This window comes from Myxine glutinosa, chromosome 14 (assembly GCF_964187855.1).
Source record: "Myxine glutinosa chromosome 14, kmMyxGlut1.1, whole genome shotgun sequence".
Taxonomy (NCBI): Eukaryota; Metazoa; Chordata; class Myxini; order Myxiniformes; family Myxinidae; genus Myxine; species Myxine glutinosa.
Window position 1 is genome coordinate 77,259,027 of NC_136274.1, and position 22,874 is coordinate 77,281,900.

The window sequence follows — 22,874 nt, forward strand, 5'->3', positions numbered from 1 at the left end:
GCAAACGCTGGCAAACGGGGGTCACAAGTGAACTTTGGGTTTCATGGGAAAGGGATTCCTGCGACAGAGTTGCTATTGCTGTGACAGATAAACCTGCGTGACAGGTTTTGCGGTTGATTCCGAAGAGAATCATTGGAGTGCCGTTACGTCTCGAACGGACCGTTGGCCATTTTGCCTCGCGCCTGATTTTGCATCACTCCAGGTTTTTCACCTTGCTCCAACCATTTCAACGCATCCAGCAGTTAGCTTGGTTTGCATGTGTAACGTGGATTTCGAGTTGGAAATTGCGGTTCGCCGTGTGGGGAGCCGTTGAACATCCATACCCGAAGGTGTGATTTCCCAGTCGCCTCTTGAGGACACCTTTGCCCATCTTTGGCAGTGTGACTGTCAACCGAGCGGGATTCTGGTCTCGATACAACATCGTTCTGACGATCACTGGAGCGTGGATCGACTTTGGCTTGAAGCCGGGACAGAGACATTGGGAATGTTATTTTCGCTCACTTGGAGCACAGTGAGTTATATTGTACGAAACTGATGGTACCATCATAGGAATGATATATTGGCTGTACAATTGATTCATATTATTATTGTGCTGTTATTCTTGTGTGACCTTCATACAATTCTTGTTTGTTGGTAACAATTGGTGTGGTTTCACCATTGATCTTTGACACACAGAATAACATCTTTCTGCCGTGACTCCTCTCGGGGCTCGGAGGTACACCGTGACCAAGGTTTGGGGAGGAGCACGTAACATATGCCACTAGTATAAAGCCGTCAATGACGGGTTGGAACAGTTTTTGACGGATGGTACAGCCGCTTGAGCAAAATGTGGTCGACAAATAAAGCACTATAAGGACGTACTTGAGTCTACACACAAGTCTTGTGCCATTACAGTTGTCACCTGGGAACATCAGCGCACAAACAAGTCAGCTTGGCGTAACATTTGCTGCAAAGGCTGTTCTCTTTTTTACGGCGTAGCCCGTAGGGCAAAGCTGTCTGGAACAGTGTTTGCCTGTTCGTATGTGTGTTTGTATATATATGTCCCTCACAAACGTACACCAAAATCCTGCTACATGTTGGTTTTAGCCCGATCACTCAATGGTGAAGAATCACTTAAAAAATTAAATACCTCTCGTATCCGAATCCATATTCACATCTTCACCAAAATCGAATCTATTCTTCCTTGTCACAACACACAACCTGTCCACAAAGTTTCGTACAAATCCGTCCATAACTTTTTGAGATATCCTGCTATGTATCATTTTTGGCCCTATCTCCCAGTGGTGAAGAATCACTTTAAAAATTATAGTAGCCAGAGCCGAACCTGGATCTTAGTGTAAACATATACTACCTCTCTGCCAAATTTCGTCTGAATCGGTCCACAACTTTTGAGATATCTTGTTCACAAACAAACAAACAGACAGACAGACATGGATGAAAACATAACCTCCATCCACCTTTGGTTGCGGAGGTAACAAGACTTGACATCAGACAAACACCTCCATTGCCCTTGTGGAAAGTAACTTCCCGGTGTGCCTGTTGGAGAAATTATAAGCAAAATAATTATTCTACAGTCTTTTCTGATTAGGAGAGAGAGTAGGTGAATTATCACCTGCATTCTGACCGAAATTATTTTATCACAATAGAAAATAGTGCACTGTTGGGCTTGAAGAAGCAATGTCAAACTATCTCCTGCTTACAAGCCAGGCCAGTGATTGATTGGTGCAGTTTTTTTTTTTTTAATGAATAAAGCGATCTCGTTCGAGAGAGATATATATATATATATATATATATATATATATATATATATATATATATATATATATATATATATATATATATATATATATATATATTTATTATTATTATTATTATTTTTATTTTTTAAAATTGTTTTAACATTTCAATTCTCTTCTAAATGGTGAATTAATCTGTACAATGTTACATACTATCATTCATTTGTACCATGTAATTATATTGTGCTTTGGGACATTGTATTGAAATGTTGTCTTTCCCATGTTGAATTCATCTCTACTAGTGGGGTCACCCGTGGGAATCCCACGGGCATGGAGGTGTATCGTTGCGATCGGTGCAGCCATTTTTGCGGTACTCGGGACAATAACATTAGGCGCGAGTCCAAACCTTAAAATGCTGGAGACCAAAGCTGAAATTGGAAAAACAATATTGCCTATTTTACTCCAGTGGGTCCCCAGGATTACCCACCCAAAATTTCGGTGCGATCGGTTCAGCCGTTTTTGCGGTACTTTGGAACGGATGGACAGACATTTGGTGAATTATATACACAAAGAATTAAGTTAAGCACCCCCCCCGTTTTTTTACAACCTCGCACATTACAAGTTTGTTGTCGTCAAAACAGTGTAATATACCCATGATATTGCTATATTTTCTGGAGAAGTGATATTATGGTCACATAAAAACATAACAATCATGCCGTTTTCAATATTTTATTCTGAATAATTTAAGGTGAAATTTTTTGGGAATTTTAGGCATATTTTCACCTCAATTTAAGTATGGAGCTATAGGTCCATCACGGACAGTGTGGATGACGTTTATGTTTTCTAACGTACAGTCATTGTTCTGAGAAGACCTCTAGCGATCTTTGCGTCAATAACGTGTGTAGGACCCACGTGATCGGATCACTGACTCAGCCCTACGCCTCATAGACCCTGTAAGCCGTCGTATGCGTTGCTGTGGCAGGTTGTTCCATTCCTGATGTAATGCACGTTCCAATTCATCCAGATTGGCTATTGGAGGGACCATCTTCGCAATTTGTCGTCCCAACATGTCCCAAACGTGCTCGAGGGGGTTCAACCTGCCACAGCAACGCATACGACGGCTTACAGGGTCTATGAGACGTAGGGCTGAGTCAGTGATCCGATCACGTGGGTCCTACACACGTTATTGACGCAAAGATCGCTAGAGGTCTTCTCAGAACAATGACTGTACGTTAGCAAACATAAACGTCATCCACACTGTCCGTGATGGACCTATAGCTCCATACTTAAATTGAGGTGAAAATATGCCTAAAATTCCCAAAAAATTTCACCTTAAATTATTCAGAATAAAATATTGAAAACGGCATGATTGTTATGTTTTTATGTGACCATAATATCACTTCTCCAGAAAATATAGCAATATCATGGGTATATTACACTGTTTTGACGACAAAAAACTTGTAATGTGCGAGGTTGTAAAAAAACGGGGGGGGTGCTTAACTTAATTCTTTGTGTATAGTAAGATGATGCTACGTACATGACTAATTATAATTTAGGAAATCTTGACATGTTTAGCATGTGTAAATATAAATGTTTTACTTGAGTAAGAAAAATACATTGGCGCTAGAATGTCTGACATTACGAATGGTATCTGGTAATCTACATGTCCTGTTGATCTAATCTGCATTTCAGACAATAACAACGATTTGCAAAGGCTTGTACACCTGCCCCCTGTTTGGATCATGAAGGAATATAAAGACTGCTTCTTGAGACTGTCAGTTAGAGCGAGCTATGATGTTGGGCAGACATGTTCGTCTCTCCTATGTACATAGTAATTTTGGCACCATGTTTTATTTTTGAATGAATCTATATAATAAAAGGCAATGTCTGTTTGTGGTGTCGTTAGGTATACAAATCCGTATTTCAAATCCGTATACAAACTACTTCGAGGTCTTAATGGTGCACATCTAGGGGTAGTTTTATATGGGGAATCCAATGGCAGTCTTTAAAATTACTGAAATCGCACCCCCCCCCCCCCCCCCCCGAGCTCAAACGCAAACAAAAAAACCCAAAAAGGTGGGACCACTAAATATTTGACCTTTCTAGAAGGGTCAAATTTTTTTTACCCTTTTTCTATTGGACAATTTAAATAGTCTTCGCCTCCCTAAGGTCTCCGTCCCTCCTAATAATCCTAAATAAGCCGTGGCGTTACTTCAACATTCATTTTAATAGCGAACGTTTTCGCCACGTTTCTTCATTATTATTATTATTATTATTCCTATTTCTCCGATTTATTCCGATTTATTCCTATTTTATAAGTAAAGCGAACGTTTTCCATAAAAAACGAGCGTTTTCCCCACCTCTTCCCATTATCAAACGAAAAGCGTCAGTTTTCCCTACTACGATGCCACCCAAAAAGCGGCCAAATTTCGGAAAGTCGCCTGCAGCCCTCCATATGCAGAGACGAAGAGAAGCACGGACAGATGCGGAACATCAGCAGGAACTTAAAACCCTGGCACGCAGGTGATCAGCTCTTATAGACCAAGAGGCACCCGAGGAAAGACAGTCACGACTCCAAGAAAACGCTGCCAGATGAAGAGCTGCAAGGCAGCAGGAAGCACTAGAACAGAGGCAGTCTCGCCTCCAAGAACAGGTCTTCTGACAGTCAACTCGACGGCAGGAGGAAACTCCAGATGAACATGAAACAAGGCGTCAAAGAGATAGGACAAGTCATGCTGAGGTAAGATCTCGACCATCCACTACGCAACAGTGGTACCAAGGTGCTTTCAACTATGATCCAAGCCATGATTATGCATCACACGAATTGGTGACCATTGGTTCCATGTCTAAGATTTGTGACAAGTGTAGCGCCAAAAAGTGGGATAAAGAAACACCGGGCATGTGTTGCACTAATGGCAAAGTTCAGCTGACTATGCTTCCTGAACCACCTGAACCACTTAAGGATCTTCTTCTTGGCACCACTCCAGAGTCCAAACATTTCCTTCAGAATATTCGGAAATACAATTGTGCCTTTCAAATGACGTCATTCGGCGCCAATGTCATCACAGAGGGAGGATTCATGCCAACATTCAAAGTTCACGGACAGATTTACCACAGGATAGGATCCCTCCAGCCTCTACCAAATGAACAGCCACGGTATTTGCAGATATACTTTGTTGGAGATCTTCAACAGGCCCAGTGTAGATACAACAGTAACCAGGGTACAAGATTTGATGTAATTTTGAAGCTGCAAGAAATGCTTCATTCAAGTAACAGCTATGTCGAAAGTTTTAAATATGCCCTTGAGAATGCTCCTACCCTGGAATTTCAGATCATCATTGATGCTGACATAAGACCATCCGGTGAGCATGCACGCCGATTCAATGCTCCAGAACGTAATGAGGTGGCTGTCATTATGATTGACCAAGAATATGGCAGAAGAGACATTGTCCTCAAATGTCGTGACAACAACCGTAACTTCATCAGTGAAACCCATAGGTCTTACGATGCCCTCCAGTATCCTTTGCTCTTCGTGAATGGAGAAGATGGCTACCACTTTAATATTCCACAGGCTGGGACAAACTCAACAAAAACTGTCTCTTGCATGGACTTCTATGCTCATCGCTTTATGGTTTGTGGCAATTCCTTTAACCAACTTCATCGAAGTCAGAACCTCTTCCATTAATTTGCTGTGGACATGTATGCAAAGATTGAAGCAGAGAGGTTGCGTTACATCAGGATCCACCAAAAAGAATTAAGATCTGACTCCTACATACACTTGCGAGATGGAATGAACAATGATGTGGCTGGAGGAGAGCTTGGCCAACTCTGCATCCTGCCATCAAGCTTCCCAGGCAGCCCCAGATACATGCATGAAAGAACTCAAGATGCAATGACATATGTCTGCATTTATGGGCGACCTGATCTCTTTATCACATTTACTTGCAATCCAACATGGAAAGAAATCCAGGATGAGCTACTTCCTGGACAAACACATTTTCACAGACATGACCTCACTGCCAGAGTATTCCGTCTCAAAGTGGTGAAATTAATGGACCTTATCACCAAATCACATATTTTTGGATCAGTACGTTGCCACATTACACCATCGAATGGCAAAAAGAGGATTGCCTCATGCACACATTCTAATCTGTGGTCAAGAAATTAATGCCCCATGTTATTGAGGCCACTATTCTCACTGGTAGTGGCAAAGGTGAGGACGTCTTCATTCCTCGCATTCCTCTAATACCATCTGACCTACCCTTTCAGTTCAAGAGACTTCAGTTTCCTGTCAGGGTCAGTTTCGCCATGTCTATCAACAAATCACAAGGGCAAACATTAACAGTGGCAGGATTGCATCTGGAAGAGTCTTGCTTTTCTCATGGTCAGCTATATGTAGGCGCTGTTCCAGAGATGGAAGTCCCTGCAATCTTTTTATGTACACTCCAACTGCAACGACTCACAACATCGTCTATACTGAAGTGCTGAAGTGAAATTGCCCGTCATAAGTGGGGCTAAATTATCCAAAATGTCCTATAGATATATAGGTCAACTGCGAAATAAGCTATGACTAATAAGCAGTTGCGGACCATCAGTGGTGGTGCTATTAGAGTGTGGCTGGACTGCGAGTCTGGCAAGCTTAGTTCGAAAAAAAGGTCACAGTACTCAATGACTGTATCGTGTCAAGGCGGGTGCACCTCGCCATAAAGGTGCCAAATGCCTACAGGAGTAAACCTGGAATAAAAAATCCGAGTGGCTGTTGGGAACCCACTCATAACCCAAATTCCCATGAAACCTCCCGAGCGAAGCCGGGTACTTCTGCTAGTATTTTAATAAAACGATTCGATAAACTTTGAGCAGGTGGTCTTTAGAAGTAAGACCCTTGAGTTCTCCCTCCACATGCCGATGGCATCATTTAGTAGTGGCATTGCTTTTCTCTCTGCTTCCTCACTTGGCATTCGTCATTTAATGAATGGAGTGCAGACAAACCCCCATCTGCATTCAGCACGAAGTTTACTTTTAAGGAGAAACATCCCCCATCCCCCTTCTCTTCACTCTCCAGCCATAGAATGCCAACCCACAGGGTTTGTCTGCACTCATCTCTGAATACCGAACGTAAAGCGAGGAAGTAGCACTTAACATTTTTGAGATCTTTGGGATGACTTTACCAGGGTTGGAATGGAACCGCTGACTTGCAAGAAAGAACGGATACTCTTAACAACAATGCTGCCGTGGTCTTGTGTGGAGTGAGAACCATTGGGTGTCAAAGAGAAGGATTATAGTGTTGTAGTCTTTTCAATTTATTATAGTTTCCACCAAATCTTCCTTTCTCATCTTAACAGCGAAAGAAACATTTTATGTTTTTTATATTTAGTGTGTCTTAAATTTATAAGGACTTTGCAATTTAAACTTTTGATAAGCTGAATGGAAGGTATTAACTTTTCGGAATCAATTTGTAAGTTGTTTTGTGATGCTTAATCTTCTTTATCATTTGCATGTGGCAGCATTTAAACTCTCTTAAAATTATGTTGAGCAAATGCTTAAATTTAAATGCACATGTAATGCTGGCTTATTTGCTGGTTGGAAATTCATATTTTCGACTCGAAACAGGGACGCAGACTCCACAGGGTGTGCCCTCACAGAGTTTACCACGCTTCTGGGGTGTCGCTGCTCCAATTTCACCATCACTCTCGACATGGGGACTTCCTGGGGCTGCTTCAGGCAACTTCTGGCAAAATCAAGTTCCACAGAACATGCCTTGGGGGCGTCTGCTTCCAGCTGAACCACTGGCCTTCACTGGAACACAAATACCTCCAGCATTCCAGTAAGGCTTTCAAGCTTTTCATTGTTTATTATGCCACCCCTTGTGGCATAGGGGAAGGCTTTTACGCTGTTGTAGGGTTTGCTTCTACAATTACTGCCCCCCAATTTTAATCATACCTCAGAGTTTCATACCCCTCCAGGAGTACTAAACCACCATTTAGGGTTTTCTCCATTTTTCTGCCACTTTCCGAGTTGTACCTCAGATCCAGCTTGGACTTTCGGAATGAAATTTTTCATCAATAATGGAAATAAAAAGTATGCAGGGTTGACATAATATTTTGAGTTTGACTTGATCTTTAAGGTCATGACCCAATTATAGACATTTTTACATTTTATGTGGAGGCATTACGTTTTAGGTTGTTCGTCCAGCTGTGGGCGAGTGAGGCGTGCTTCGAGCTCTCCACGGCATCGAAGTTTCAGTGTTTTCCCATTCTTGTCTTTGTCAAATTTCCAGCTGGTTATTTTGCTGTGTACGTGTTATTGTGTGTTTCTAGTTGGTGTTGGTTTGTGGTTCGTGCAAACTTGTGTGTAATTAATCGTTTTCTGGGTCGTACCTCGTGCGCGGCCTGGTGACTTGGGGCTTCCCTCCCCCCGTCGGTGTTTTGTCGGTTTGGGTTATTTCCTTCGCTGTATTGCTTGTTTCTTTTATTTTGTTTTCTCCCCCTCACCTCACCTCCCGAGACAAATAATTCTATATTGATTCTTTCTCTCCTCCCGGACACGTGCTTGTTCGCTCTCCTCCTCGTCTCGGCTTGTGCCCCGCCCCCTGTATCTCGTTTTTCCTCCGCCTCTGCCCCTTCTTTCTCAAATCCACGTTCTCGCTTGGAGACTTTTCCCGGATTGTTTTTCATGGTTTTCATGGTTCTGTTTGGATATTGTTGGAATATGTTTAAACCGCAGCCGTGATGCTGACGCCCACCCCCCCTCCCCCCCCTCCAGAATTTCCATGTTTTAAACGTTTCCCAGTGTATACCCTGGTCAGAATAGGTACACCGTATCCCTGCGTGTCGGAAGAGACGACTAAGAGGGTTGGCGTCAGGAAGGGCATCCGGCCATAAAAACGTTGCCTCAAAAAGAGAACCATGACAATTACAAGTACATATGGGCAGGGTGCAGCCCGAAGTGGAGATCGGTTTCTGAGGTTTGGGACATGGAATGTAGGGACAATGACAGGGAGATCAGGAGAAGTGGTGGAAGTATTGGTCAGAAGAAGAGTGGACATATGTTGTGTGCAAGAGACGAGATGGAAGGGAAGTGGTGTGAGAATGGTGAAGGGTAGGCAGGGACAGAAATACAAGTTTGTGTGGCAAGGGTGCCTGGAGGGCGTGAATGGTGTTGGTGTCCTGTTTTCTGAGGAGTTTGTAGACAATGTGGCGAGTGTGACTAGAGTGACTGATAGGTTGATGATGGTGAAAATGATGATTGGAAAGCTCTTGGTGAACGTCATCTCGGGATATGCTCCGCAGGTTGGTCGAAGCGATGAAGAGAAGGACAAGTTCTGGTGTGCGATAGAGAAGCTGATGGAAAACATGAAAGATGAGGAAGTTGTTGTGGTGGGAGGAGACCTGAATGGACATGTGGGAAGAAGTATGGATGGTTTTGAGGGAGTTCATGGGGGTTACGGATATGGTGTGAGAAATGGAGAAGGTGAAAGGATTCTGGAGTTTGCTGATGGAGCTGATTTGTTGATTTGTAATACTCAGTTCCAGAAAGAGGATAATAAGCTTGTTACATACACGTCAGGTGGGTCGACGACAACCGTTGACTACCTGATGGTGCGTAGGCGAGATAGGGGCCACCTCCGGGACACAAAGGTGATCCTGGGGGAGGAGGCTGTTTCACAGCACCACTTGGTTGTCTGCGACATAAGGGTGAAAGGTGCGAGGAGAGCTCGGCGGGTGAAGTACCAACCGAGAATGAAGGTGTGGAGGTTGAAAGAGGTGACAGTAAGGGAGGCATTAAAAGAGAGGCTGAGTAGGGTAGAGGATGATGTGGTTGAGCTTGAAAGTGGTTGGATGTCAATGAAAGCTAGTCTGTTGGGAGCCGTTGGTGAGGTATGTGGATGGACAAAAGGACCACCGAGGCACTCGGAAATATGGTGGTGGGATGTTGAAGTTGGAAAGAGGATTGACGAGAAGAGGAAGAAGTTCAAGGAGTGGCAGAAGGCGAAGGGTACGGGAGCAGAAACAGCACAGCATGAAAGTTATAAGGCAGCCAGGAAGGCTGCAAAGAAAGAGGTAGCAAAGGCGCAGGAGGCATGTAGGAAAATGTTCGGAGAACGCTTGGATTCGGAAGAGGCTCAGAAAGCAGTATTCAGGATTGCAAAGCACATAGCGAAAGAGAGGTGTGATGTGATGGGGGTGAGTTGCTTGAAGGATGAAGTGGGACAAATCGTTGTGGACCCAGATGGAATGAAAGGAAGATGGAAAAGATATATGGAAATGCTGTTGAATACAGAGAATGAATGGGATGGCAACATAGAGAGTAACCCAGTTTTAGGACCGGCAGAGAAGATAACTGAGAAGGAAGTTGAGGAAGCGATAAAAGCAATGAAGAGTGGAAAAGCGGGAGGGCTGACGGGAGTTGTGGGAGATATGTTGAAGGCAGCAGGAAGTTGGGGTGTGAAGAGAATGACAGAGATCTGTAATCTGGTGGTGAAAGAAAGCCGCATTCCAGTGGATTGGGAACTGAGTACCCTCGTCCCTCTATACAAGGGGAAAGGTGGTTGGAGTGTGGCTCCGGAGTGTGGCTCGTACCGAGCGATAAAGTTATTGGAGCATGGAATGAAGGTATTGGAAAGGGTGTTGGAGAGGAGGATAAGGAAGAAAGTGAAGATCGACGAAATGCAGTTTGGATTTATGCCAGGAAGAGGAACGACAGATGCGCTTTTCATTGTGAGGCAGTTGCAGGAGAAGTACATGGATAAGAGGAAGAAGTTGTTTTTTGGGTTTGTTGATCTGGAGAAAGCATTCGATAGGGTTCCACGCAAAGTATTGACATGGGCATTGAGGAAGTTAGGAGTGGAGGAATGGTTGATCAGAGTAGTGATGGCAATGTACAAAAGAGCGCGCACAGCTGTAAGGACGAAGGACGGGAACAGTGGTGAGTTTGAGGTGAAGGTGGGAGTGCATCAGGGGTCGGTACTAAGTCCACTACTATTTGTAGCTGTGATGGAGGTGCTGGCTCAGAACGTAAAGGGGGGTTTACCGTGGGAGTTGTTGTATGCAGATGATCTGGTGTTGATTGCGGTAAGTATGGATGGACTGAAGGAAAAGATGAACAAGTGGAAGGAATGTATGGAGACAAAAGGTCTGAAGGTGAATATCGGAAAGACGAAGGTGATGGCAAGTGGTAAAGCATGTGGTGAGGTGGAAAGAACTGGGAAGTGGCCATGTGCTGTGTGCAGGAAGGGTGTCGGAGTGAACTCCATTCAATGTACAATGTGCGCTGAGTGGGTTCATCAAAAATGTGGTGGTCTGAGAGGGTCATTTACCAGTGTGGCAGCTACATTCAAATGTAAGGTGTGCACAGAGGGAGCTGCAGATGGAGGAAATGTTGAGTTGGATCTTGGAGACGGTGTGAAGCTGGAAGGTGTGAAAACATTTTGCTACCTCGGAGACATGCTGAATGGAGAAGGTGGATCAGACTCTGCAACGGTTGCTCGAGTGAGATGTGCATGGAAGAAGTTTCGGGAACTGAGTGGCGTGCTGATGATGAGGAGGAGAGTGTCGCTGAAGCTGAAGGGAAAGGTGTATGCTGCATGTGTGAGAAGTGTTATGATTTATGGGAGCGAGACATGGGTAATGAACGTAGAGCAGCAACGAAGGCTGGAAAGGGTGGAAATGCGAATGGTTCGACGGATGTGCGGAGTATCGTTGAGAGAGAGGAAGACAAATGATGAATTGCGAAAGATGATGGGAATATTGCCTGTGATTGATGCTGTGAAGAGGAACAGGTTGAGATGGTTTGGTCATGTGTTGAGGAAGGATGAAAGTGACTGGTTGAAAAGAGTGATGGAAGTTAATGTAGAAGGAAGTAGAGGACGGGGAAGACCGAGAAAGACTTGGCTAAAGATGGTGGAAGAAGAAATGCGGGCAAGGGGGTTAACAAGGAGAGATGCAGAAAATAGGGCAAAATGGAGAAGATTGTCTTGGGGACCGCAAGGCTAACCGCCGCTCTAGCAGGGAAAATGGCCTTAAAATGCATGTTGTTGTTGTTGTCCAGCTGTCCATCCGTCCGTGATAGGTTTTCGCTACCGTGATAACTTGAGAACAGCTGAAGGAATCTTAGTCAATTCCCAGGAAGGTCTTCTGCAGGATACTCTTCGACAGGGTTGACAATGTTATTGATCGAAAGCAGAGACAGGAGCATGCGGGATTCAGAGCAGGAAGAGGATGCATCGACCAAATCTTTGCACTACATAACATTTTCGAATAATCCTTAGAGTGGAATATACCTCTTTATATCAACTTCATTGACTTAATTAAGGCATTCAATGGTGTACATAGAGCAAGTCTGTGTAAGATACTGAGATATATGGAATTCCACAGAAGATGGTTACTCCAATAAGCAAATTATATGAACACTTTGAATATAGTATCATCATGAACATCTCCCTATCACAGTGGTTCCCTTTGGAATCTGGAATTCGCCAAGGTTGTACTCCAATCACCTATCCTCTTTGATTACCATCGACTGTATCATGAGGAACACCATATCAGATCGACCTAGAGGCATCCAGTGGACCCTTTTCACCCAACTTGAAGATATAGACTTTGCTGATGACTGACAAGATGGCAAGAAAACAACTGACAGGCCAGCTAGCTTTGCCAGAAGGACAGGTCTCAACATTAGTACCACCAAGACCCAAGTGAAGAACATCAATGCCTTCTGCTCCCATTACTGTGAATGGAGTGGCTCTAAAGACTGGAGGAGTTTACATACTACCGTGTGACTGCTCTCAGTTAACACCGGGAGAGTCATGGAAGGCCAAACGAGCTTTTACTCTGAAGCATTCAGTTCAATTGCGGACTTGATACATGTGGGGAAAGAAAGGGAAAGGGGAGGAAGCTGAAGGGCTTACCTGAGCGATCCTGCTGGGCAGTCTTCAACCTGCAGAAAATTCAAACAAAAACCGGGTTTAGAAATGTACAGGGAAAATAACAAAAAGGTTTATTAAAACGGATGAGGGGACAAAGAAAAGCACGACGATAAACTAATTTTCCTTTATGGAGCGCTCCCGCACACAGAACCAAACACAGACAAAAGGGATGGAAGAACTGGAAAATAAATTATGTGTGTGTGCACTTAGCCCCGATCACTTGTGGGACCCCATCAGGGCTTGTGAACGGGTCCTGGGTGTGCTGGCTACGTTGCACGCGCGTTGGCGGGAACCAGGCCTCGTTGCGCCCTTTCGCGCTGCAGTGCTCGCACACTCGTCCACGCACGGAGAACCGCAGTTCCTGGGCAGCGGCTCCTCCTGCAGCCTTCGCACGTCTCCGATGGCGTCCCTGAACACAGCTGGTCCAAGCACAATCGTTCCCAAGGTCCAGAACGAGAACAGGCACAAAAGCGAGGGAGTATGGGACGCCATCGGCATCCGATGGGAGCCGATGGGAGAAGAACAAGGGAGCCAGAGATCGTCGAGGGCAAAAAACAAGAGAGAGAAAATGTCCATCAGAGTTTTTAACGTCGGGCGTGACGTCATCGGCGCTTCCCCACCAATGCCCGCAGGCCACCACCACCTCGTCCAGCTCTCCACCAATCAGCGCGCTGCTTCTTGCTCGCCCTTCTCTCTGCCAATCAGTCAGTGCCTTCTTGCTCCGCTCTTCTCTCTGCCAATCAGGAGCCCTGGCCAATCAGGGCTCCTCGGGGCGTGTCTTCACGGATCTTTCGTCCTATGCGTCCTTTCCAGTCAGGGTAATCAGCCCAAGTGTGTCATCTTGGTTCCGGTTAGTTTTATTACTTAGTGTGGTTTAATTAACTAGGGCATGCCCGTACTATATATATATCTAAAATTATATCCCCCCCCCCCCCTCTATTTACATGAAATGGTTTGGTCCAAAGCGAACGGCTTGCGAGTACGGTGACAATCCCCCCCCTCTATTTACATGAAATGGTTTGGTCCAAAGCGAACGGCTTGCGGAGTTTGGTAAAGAAATCGCCATAGCGTGCACAAACGCGCAGGAAAGCGAAAGAATCGCAAATTAGTTTTAATTAGTTTTAAAACATAGTTTAACGCCAACATAGTTTGCCAACGTGAAATAAATGAATACGCTCTCAAATGTGCCGTCCGAGGCAGAGTCTGTTCGCCACGTTCGGCACACGTGATAGCTCGCTGCTCTCTGATTGGTTGAATCGTTTTTTGGACATAGCTCGGTAACTACTTGTCCGATTAATATGAAACCTTGAAAAGGCACATCCTCGGGTCCCCAGCAATATACCTGGCAAGTTTAAAGTATATCGGACCCGTGGTTGTCGAGAAACAGCAGTAACAGACAAACAAACACACAGAGATTACTGGCATTATAGATAGACTAGGGCATGCCCGTACTATATATATGCCCGTACTATATATATATCTAAAATTATATCCCCCCCCTCTATTTACATGAAATGGTTTGGTCCATTCGCAACGCCAAAGCGAACGGCGAACGGCTTGCGAGTACGGTGACAATCCCCCCCCCTCTATTTACATGAAATGGTTTGGTCCATTCGCAACGACCACAGAACCCCCCCCCCCCCCCCTCTATTTACATGAAATGGTTTGGTCCATTCGCAACGCCAAAGCGAACGGCGAACGGCTAAATCGCCATAGCTCGGTAACTACTTGTCCGATTAATTTCAAACCTTGAAAAGGCACATCCTCGGGTCCCCAGCAATATACCTGGCAAGTTTCAAGTATATCGGACCGGTAGTTGTCGAGAAACAGCGGTCACAGACAAACATACATACATACATACAAACATACAAACATACAAACATACACACAGAGATTACTGGAATTATAGATAGATGGTCATTTCCTGCACTACTGTCTATGGTGCGCTGCCATAAGAGACAAAGGATGTAAATTACTGAGGTTTGATGAACAAGGGAATTAACATAATCCCTATAACCAGTTAACATGCCCCATTCCTTGTAATGGGAACGAAGATGCGCCTTAATTCGACATCCGGGCCAAACAGGTCCTTTACTTATTACATGGTGGTGGTTCTTCTTCTTGACGACAGTTGGAGCATGATACCTACACAAATCTACCTGACTCTACATATCACTACCCCACCAACAAAACAATACCTAGGCCGTCTCATTTGCAAAGTCAATGGAGCCAAGGATGATATCAAGGCAAGACTCTGCCAAGCTTATAATGCATTCACTCGACTTCATTATATCTGGAAGTGTAAGCAGTACAACCTGAAGACAGAGGCAAGACTTTATAACAGCAAGGTAGAGTCTGTTCTTCCATATGGCTCTGAGTTTTTGGCGAGTAATCAAGTCAGAAATGAGAAAGGTGGAGTCCTTCCACAATGGATGCGTTGCAAAATCTGCTGCATCTTCTGGCCCAATAAGGTATCCAACCAAGACTAGTATGAAAGAACTGGATGCCACATCATTGCCCTTGAAATCAAGTGTCGCCGTCTCCTATAGCTTGGCCATTTGCTTGGAATGTCCGCTGACCGAATCCCCAAGGTTTCTTTGAGATGGACACCATCAGGAAAGAGTAAACCAGGCAGGCCAAAAACAACTTGGCGTATTACTGTGGTAGCTGAGTTGGGTGAGATGGGTATATCATGGTGCGAGGCACAGAATGTAGCTAAGGATAGAGATAAATAGCAAAAGGTCATAGCAGCCTTGTGTCACATCGGAACGGAGAGGATAAGTAGTCAGGTTGCCGGTGATAACTTGTGTACTCGCCACTCAAGACCCTGGGATATTTAGCATCCACTCGTAGGATGGCCGAGAGATGCACACATTCACCTTCAAGCTGGATTTGAATCTCAGCCTGACTATAAACTGTCATCCCGGTGTTTCACAGGCAGAATGATTCATCAATGTGTGTGCCATTCCTTTCTGCCGCCAGCATTAGTTGGTGGACATTAAAGATACCACGGCGTCCTTCACAAAGAGGAGGCGAGCTATCACCGGAACCCTGGCCAAATTACTGCCCTAACCCCCAGGGTACTTCATCAGCAGCACAGCGGTGCTGTCAGTAATGATGCAACCAGCAGCCACTGGCTGCATACTAAATAAATGAATGGATTTAACATCCATCAACCACCCTTCGTCCTGGTGAATAGTAACACCATCCGACTCTTTATTCCTGTTGATAAATGATCTTTAGTCACCATGTCCAAAATGTACTAAATGGTATTTCCCCTCCCTTCCCCCACAAAATACTCTTGATATACGATGCAATGTGTGGCATGAACAATTTCTGCTTAACAACCTGCAAAGAAAAGAAAATATTGTTTTGTGCGCCGGCCTGTACATCCAGTTTGACCATTTGTATGATGTAAGCTGTTCAGATTACCAGGGCGAGTAAAATGAGTCGCATTTTTTAAATACAGCACACAAAAATCAAGCCATGTCTTAATTGATGCTTGTGTCTGCATTCAGGGTTTTTCATTTTGACAGTGGTCGAAGGCTTTTGGAGTAGCTTGTACACTTATCACTTGAAGGACAAGTGCATTGGGAGACATTTGGATACTTTTACACCAATTACAAAAAATGGCCTCTAAAGGTGGTTACACCAATTACAAAGGAAACGGTAAACAACGGACCAGTTGCATGAGATTTGAATCTCTGATTGTCCTCACTGTGTCTGGAAAGTGCTCAGACATCATTTGTCTTTTTGACAACATTTCTCTACTCATAATGAATGGGCCAGATATTTGAACAATGTAAGTCCTGAAACAGCCTGGTAATTGTTTGTTTTTGGGGGTGGGGGGTGTGGGATGGGGTTTATGAGCTGCTTTCCTCCACCATAATTTCTACAATTCTCCTTGACTTTATTCTTTTATTTTTTTCAGGCTGTCTTGCAAAGGGTCCAGCATTCTTCGGCGGAAGAGGAGAAAACCATCTGAAGAGGAGTATGTGGAGTATATGGAGTATGTTACAAATATATATATATATATATATATATATATATATATATATATATATATATATATATATATATATATATATATATATATATAAACGCATTTATCTAAGTGTCTTCGGGGTTGATCTGGTATGTAAATTGAGTGCAAGATAAAGACATGTAGTACACATTGGTACACTTTAATGTAAATTGTAAGGACTTGGTAGGTAATTGACAAATGCATATAAGATATGGGGAATTTAACCTAAATTCCAAATATTATGCCTCGTGCCATCTGTTCGAATGGAAAGCCGAAACGAGCCAACCCAAGTGATGCCATTTTGCTTTTATCAAAGTTTCTATAAACAACTTTACATGCAAACTCTGTGTGTGTGTGTGTGTGTGTGTGTGTGTGTGTGTGTGTGTGTGTGTGTGTGTGTGTGTGTGTGTGTGTGTGTGTGTGTGTGTGTGTGTGTGTGTGTGTGTGTATTAACCCCCCCTCTCCCCTCCCCTCCCCTCCCTGCCCTTCCCTTCCACCTCACACACACCCCACCAGTGCTCCGCACAGCAAACAGTTCTTGTCAGAGGACGCCATGGCATGCAAGCTCCATAGTTTGAGCCTGGACAACGACCATGCATATGGGTCAACCGGTTTCCCTGACTGCACACCACCACCAACTACTACACCTCCTGTAGGAAGTCCCCCACGCCACCTTTCTCGAGAAGGCATCTGCAAGTATCGTCAGTGGGAAGAAGCATACCGTCGCTTCCGAGAACTCGAGGGCAGGTGAACATCTCTCGGCGAATAAAAAGAAATGTATTCATGTGAACTACTTTGACATACAGTATTTGCCTTATTTGTGTCGCATCCTATCTTACACCAACTATATTAAATAACACAATTCTCTACATGTATGTATGTACAGTCGTGGCCAAAAATATTGGCACCCTTGCACCTTTTTCAAATAACTCAAAATTTTCTCGAAAAATAAGTTGAAATTGACAAAAGTGTTTTGTCTCCAATTCTTTATTTCACTATTAATATTACAGAAACGTTGTTTTTGATTCAGAACTTGATATATCATTTTAAATCAGAAAATAAAAAGAAATGGCATTGACAAAATTATTGACACCCTCGACTTAATATTTGGTAGCACAGTCTTTGGACAAAATAACTGCAGTCAAGCGCTTCCTATAGTCATGAATAAGCTTCCGACACCTCTCTACTGGTAGTTCGTCCCACTCTTCTTGTGCAAACTACTCCAGTTCTCCCACATTTAAAGGATGCCTTCTCCCAACTTCTGTTTTCAAATCTCCCCACAGGTGTCCAATGGGATTTAGAAGTGGACTCATTGCTGACCACTTCAGAACAGTCCAGCGTTTTGTCTTGAATCATTCCTGGGTGCTTTTTGAAGTGTGTTTGGGGTCATTGTCCTGCTGCAAGACCCATGACCTTCGACGGAGACCCAGCTTTCTGACACTGGGTTGAACATTGCGCTCCAAAATGTCTTGGTAATCTCCTGATTTCATAATGCCGTGCACACATTCAAGGTACCCAGTGACAGAGGCAGCACAGCAACCCCAAAACATCACTGAACCTCCTCCATGTTTAATTGTAGGGAAGGTGTTCTGCTGTTGGGTTGGCAGGATGGTCTTGAGAAGCACACCCTTTCCTCCTAGCTGTCTAGCTTGGGTTGGACTCTTGGCCCAGCTATGAACTGTCATCCTGGTATTTCACAGGCAGGGTGATTCATCAGTGGGTGCCGCCCCTCGGATTGTCGTTAAACTAGGTGTCCCATCTGCTGGTATTAATTTGTTGGTGGACGTTTATGATCCCAATGTGTCCGCTAAGAATATCCATGCTATCACTGGCACCTGGCCAAATTCCAAATTCCTGCCATGATCTTCAGGGGACACTGCATCAGCAGCACAGCTGTGCCCTCAGCAATGATGCAAAGCGGAAGCCACAGGCTGCACAGGAAATGAATGAATGAGCAGTGCTGTTATTCAAAGATTCATTCTGACACAAAGGTCCTCTGCCATTTCAGAACAAATAGCTTAAGATACATTCTACAAAGCATCAGCACAAACATCTTTTATACTTTTTAACTCTTTATTTCTCTTTATCTATCGATCTGGGCTAAGAGACATGCTGAATGGAGAAGGTGGATCAAACTCAGCAACGGTTGCTAGAGTGAGATGTGCATGGAAGAAGTTTCGGGAACTGAGTGGCGTGCTGATGAGGAGGGGAGTGTCGTTGAAGCTGAAGGGAAAGGTGTATGCTGCATGTGTGAGAAGCATTATGATTTATGGGAGCGAGACATGGGTAATGAACGTAGAGCAGCAACGAAGGCTGGAAAGGGTGGAAATGCGAATGGTTTGGTGGATGTGCGGAGTATCGTTGAGAGAGAGGAAGACAAATGATGAATTGCAAAAGATGACGGGAATAGAGCCTGTGATGGATGCTGTGAAGAGAAACAGGTTGAGATGGTTTGGTCATGTGTTGAGGAAGGATGAAAGTGGTTGAGAAGAGTGATGGAAATGAATGTAGAAGAAGTAGAGGACGGGGAAGACCGAGAAAGACTTGGCTACAGATGGTCGAAGAAGAAATGCGGGCAAGGGGGTTAACAAGGGGAGATGCAGAAAATAGGGCAAAATGGAGAAGATTGTCATGGGGCCGGCAAGGCTAACCCCCACTCTAGCAGGGAAAATGGCCTTAAAAATGCCTGTTGTTGTTTGTTGTATCTATCTATCTGGGGAAAGGTAAATTCTTACAAAATATATTTTTTTGTATGGCTCACTTGTGTCATGCCTGGTGGGTTTTAGGATGGAGAAATAGCAGCTGAAACCTGAATTATATCCGGTTTCCTCCTTGTTGACTCTATCTTTACTCTTTGCTTATTCAGGTTCCGTCTGATGACTCCAATGCAGTATTTGGTCTTTCATTTGACAGTATAACCCTGGTGTTTGCTTAACGGTTCAGGTGGGTGGCTGGTTTAAGATTTTAAGTTCCCAAATTCCCGGTCTTAACCCAAACTTGAAGAACCCCCTTCAAAACCCTAGTTTCTTGAGGGGTTTTTTTTCACATCGAAAGCGTTTCTCCAAAAATTTTATTATAGGTACCAGTACCATTTCGATCTCGAGGCAAATGTGATTTGAAATTTTGGGTCATGGAGAAAAAAGTTTGGGAACCACTCACTGTCTTAGGGTGTTGAGTTTGAGCCCCCGTCATGCCGTTGAAATAGCACCAGGTCATTTGACTCGACCTATTATCCTTCGAAGGTCGGCAAAAAGAGGACAAGCTTACTGGTAATACTGGCATCAGCGACACACCCGCGCTTCCAGAAGGTGATGCAACCAGCGGCCACAGACTGCATGCAAAAACCACAACATTTGATAGTGACCAATAATTGGGCCAATTGACCTGGTTTCACCCTCTTTGGATATCGTCATTATTAGTCTGCACTGACCATGCTGGTTTAGTTCTGGCTTTCAGGTACTATCATGGGTATGAGACCTAATTGGCATTGAGTTCAAAGACTCATGAGGGCCTTTTCATATGCAAGGTCGAGGCTCATGGGAGAGCATGATTACAGTGTAAAAAGGCAATGGACAGACAACGTGGCAGTGGGATCATATTTGAATACAAGCAAGGGAATGACCGAACAGGAAAGAGGGAGGGAACACAGTAACTTGCAAGTCAAAAGAGTTGGGTTTGGTCAGGTACATAGGGGTGGAAAAGATGTTTGGAAGGGATGGGGGAATGACGAGATTGTTGTGCATTGATAGCTTGAAATTCTGGAGGGAAGATTGATATTGAACAGCCTCATGACAGCGATTTCACAAAGAGGAATGAAAAGTGTGCAGTAAGTTGGATTTTGGAGTCAAACCAGAAAGGGGTTACTCGAAGAATACGTGCATTCTGAGGGCAGAGGGAGCTCAACTGAACTGAACTGGAGAAAAGGTAAAAATCAAAGAGGACCATTATCTTTATTTTGAATTCCACAAGGCAGATGCCATTGGGGCATGTCTTTTGCTTGCAGGAAAATATCAGATCTAATCTGATCCTGAGGATGCCTCACCAAAGTTCAAGCAGATCAGTTGACCTGGTATACTTATCTGTTGGGTCATTGTGTTTGTGCTGTTGCTTCATGTAATTTGATTTAAGCAATACAACTTCTGTATTGATGCAATACAAAATTCAAAAATTCATGCTTTTGACCTTCTCTCAACTGTCTGGGAACTTTTCTACTTGTATTCAATGAATTCCAATGTCGTTCTGTGATATTCATGGATAATACATATGGCAATAAAACTATCTATCTGTAACACTTTTGTACTTCAACAGCATTAGCAAATATGTCTTTTTCAGCCAAGGTTGTTGGGTCAGATCAGTTTAGCCTGGTTACAGTAAAGGGGGCATAAGGTGTTTCTGCAAAAACGCATCCAAAAGCCATACTCAGCCTTGACCTGAGAGTGCAAGTGGGCTTCTTACCGCATTATAGTTAGAAGGTGGGGTGGGGGGGGGGGGGGGGGGTGGGGTTTGGGTTCCCGGTGGTTCTTGATTCAGAGAGGAAATTTTTCTTTAAAGTGTAAAATGTTTGCTACCGCAAATGCACATGATTACAGTTTCACATAAGATGCGTATATAAAAAAAAAAACGACAGCACCAGGTATAATTTCCAATTTATTGAAGGAATGCGCTCACAGTTTAATAAAAGTGCTTAACAAGCTTAACCATACCCGCACCGTGAAACTAAAAAAAAACACAACACCATCATGTACCGTTTAAATTTTTTATTTTACAAACGCACGTGACTTTCAAATGGTGATGGTGATGGTGATGATGAATTAAAATCCCATGAATTCCTCGACTTTGAGGGCAACCCGATGACGGTGCTGCAAAATCGTGCACTAAGGGAGAGGGAGGAGAAGGTGAGGATGCTGGTGGAGACTCTGGTGAGGATGCTGAGAGGATGGCAGGAGAGGGTGTTGATGGTTTTGAGGTGGAGGGAGCAGGGCTGAAGAAATGAGTAATGGGGAGTTGCCTGACAGATTGCCCAACATTTTGATGTAGCTCTTTGTACGAGAGCAGTACATCATGTAAGCCCCTCTTGAACTTGAGGTCCCTCCACGACTGGGTCAGCGTCTTGCACCCTGTCGGCAATCGCCCGCATGTCCTGCAGCACCTCGCCCAGGAACTGGACTGAGGTTGGACCTCGGCACCTCTTCTTCATCACTGCCCACCTCCTCCTCCTCGGAAACCTTTGGAATGGCCTCCAACTCGTCCTTGGTGAGCGGGTTTAGGGAACGTTTCAGCACCATGGGTTTCAGCATGAAATCCCTCATCTGCGTGTTGTCCTCGATCCATATGCTGAGAGTCTTCTACATTGTTTCCATGTGGACATTCCAGACATGGGTGACCACCTTCGTACTCAATGCAACGCTCGCTGAAACTCTCATGAATCGCCTTCTCCTTCCATATGTAGCGAAAGGTGGATTCATTGACGCTGTAATGCTTGCCCACAGAGGCCACACTCTCTCCTCTGGAAATCTGGTTGAGCAGCTCCACTTTCTGGCTCAAGCCCATCACCTTCTTCTGCCTCTTGGTAGTTGATGCATCTCCGGCACTGATCTTGCACTTGGGAGCCATGATTGAATGATGAGCAGAGCGAGAGTCAAAAATGCAGGTCAAAGCAATGGGAGGAGAAGAATTATCGAGACACAAGACACAGTCTGTATATGTGGGAATGCGAGCATTGTGGGTAGCTGCGGGAGGGGTGAATACTCTGCACATTTTTGTGGGGGATGTTATCGGATGATGCCGTATTGAGCCGATCTGCTAATTTCAATAACAGATTTAATGAAGCATAGACATTTTATAATTTTCAGGGTTGACTTGTTTACGCAGCTAGTAGAACATCATGCAAAGCTCTCGATTATAGTGCGGCTAAAATTTGCGGCCGTGAAAGCCATGAAAACCTGAAACACACAGCAGAGGCTGCAGAAGCAGGTCAAGTTTGTGGCTCGTAGAAGATATCTTTTTGCATATTTACAGTGCATTCAGAAAGGTTCCCAAGAGCACAGTGGCCTCCATGATTCTTAAATGGAAGAAGTTTGGAACAACCAGGACTCTTCCAAGAGCTAGCCGCCCGGCCAAACTGAGCAATCGGTGGAGAAGGGCCTTGGTAAGAGAGGTAAACAAGAACCCGATGGTCACTCTGCCTGAG

At 44.3% G+C, this 22,874-nt stretch overlaps 1 protein-coding gene across 5 annotated transcripts in view; it reads left to right on the forward strand.

The window, feature by feature from the left end:
- LOC137439930 (uncharacterized) overlaps positions 1 to 22,874 on the forward strand; it is a 57,147-nt gene that overhangs the window by 8,689 nt on the left and 25,584 nt on the right. For 2 of the 5 annotated variants that reach the window (XM_068136190.2, XM_078768324.1), the window contains exons 3-5: positions 7,347 to 7,560; positions 16,592 to 16,651; positions 17,201 to 17,431. In XM_068136190.2, the coding sequence (XP_067992291.1) occupies positions 7,347 to 7,560; positions 16,592 to 16,651; positions 17,201 to 17,431 (505 nt within the window). Of the gene's footprint in view, positions 1 to 7,346; positions 7,561 to 16,591; positions 16,670 to 17,200; positions 17,432 to 22,874 lie in introns of all 5 variants that reach the window. The other 3 variants (XM_068136189.2, XM_068136192.2, XM_068136191.2) reach the window with 2 other exon arrangements.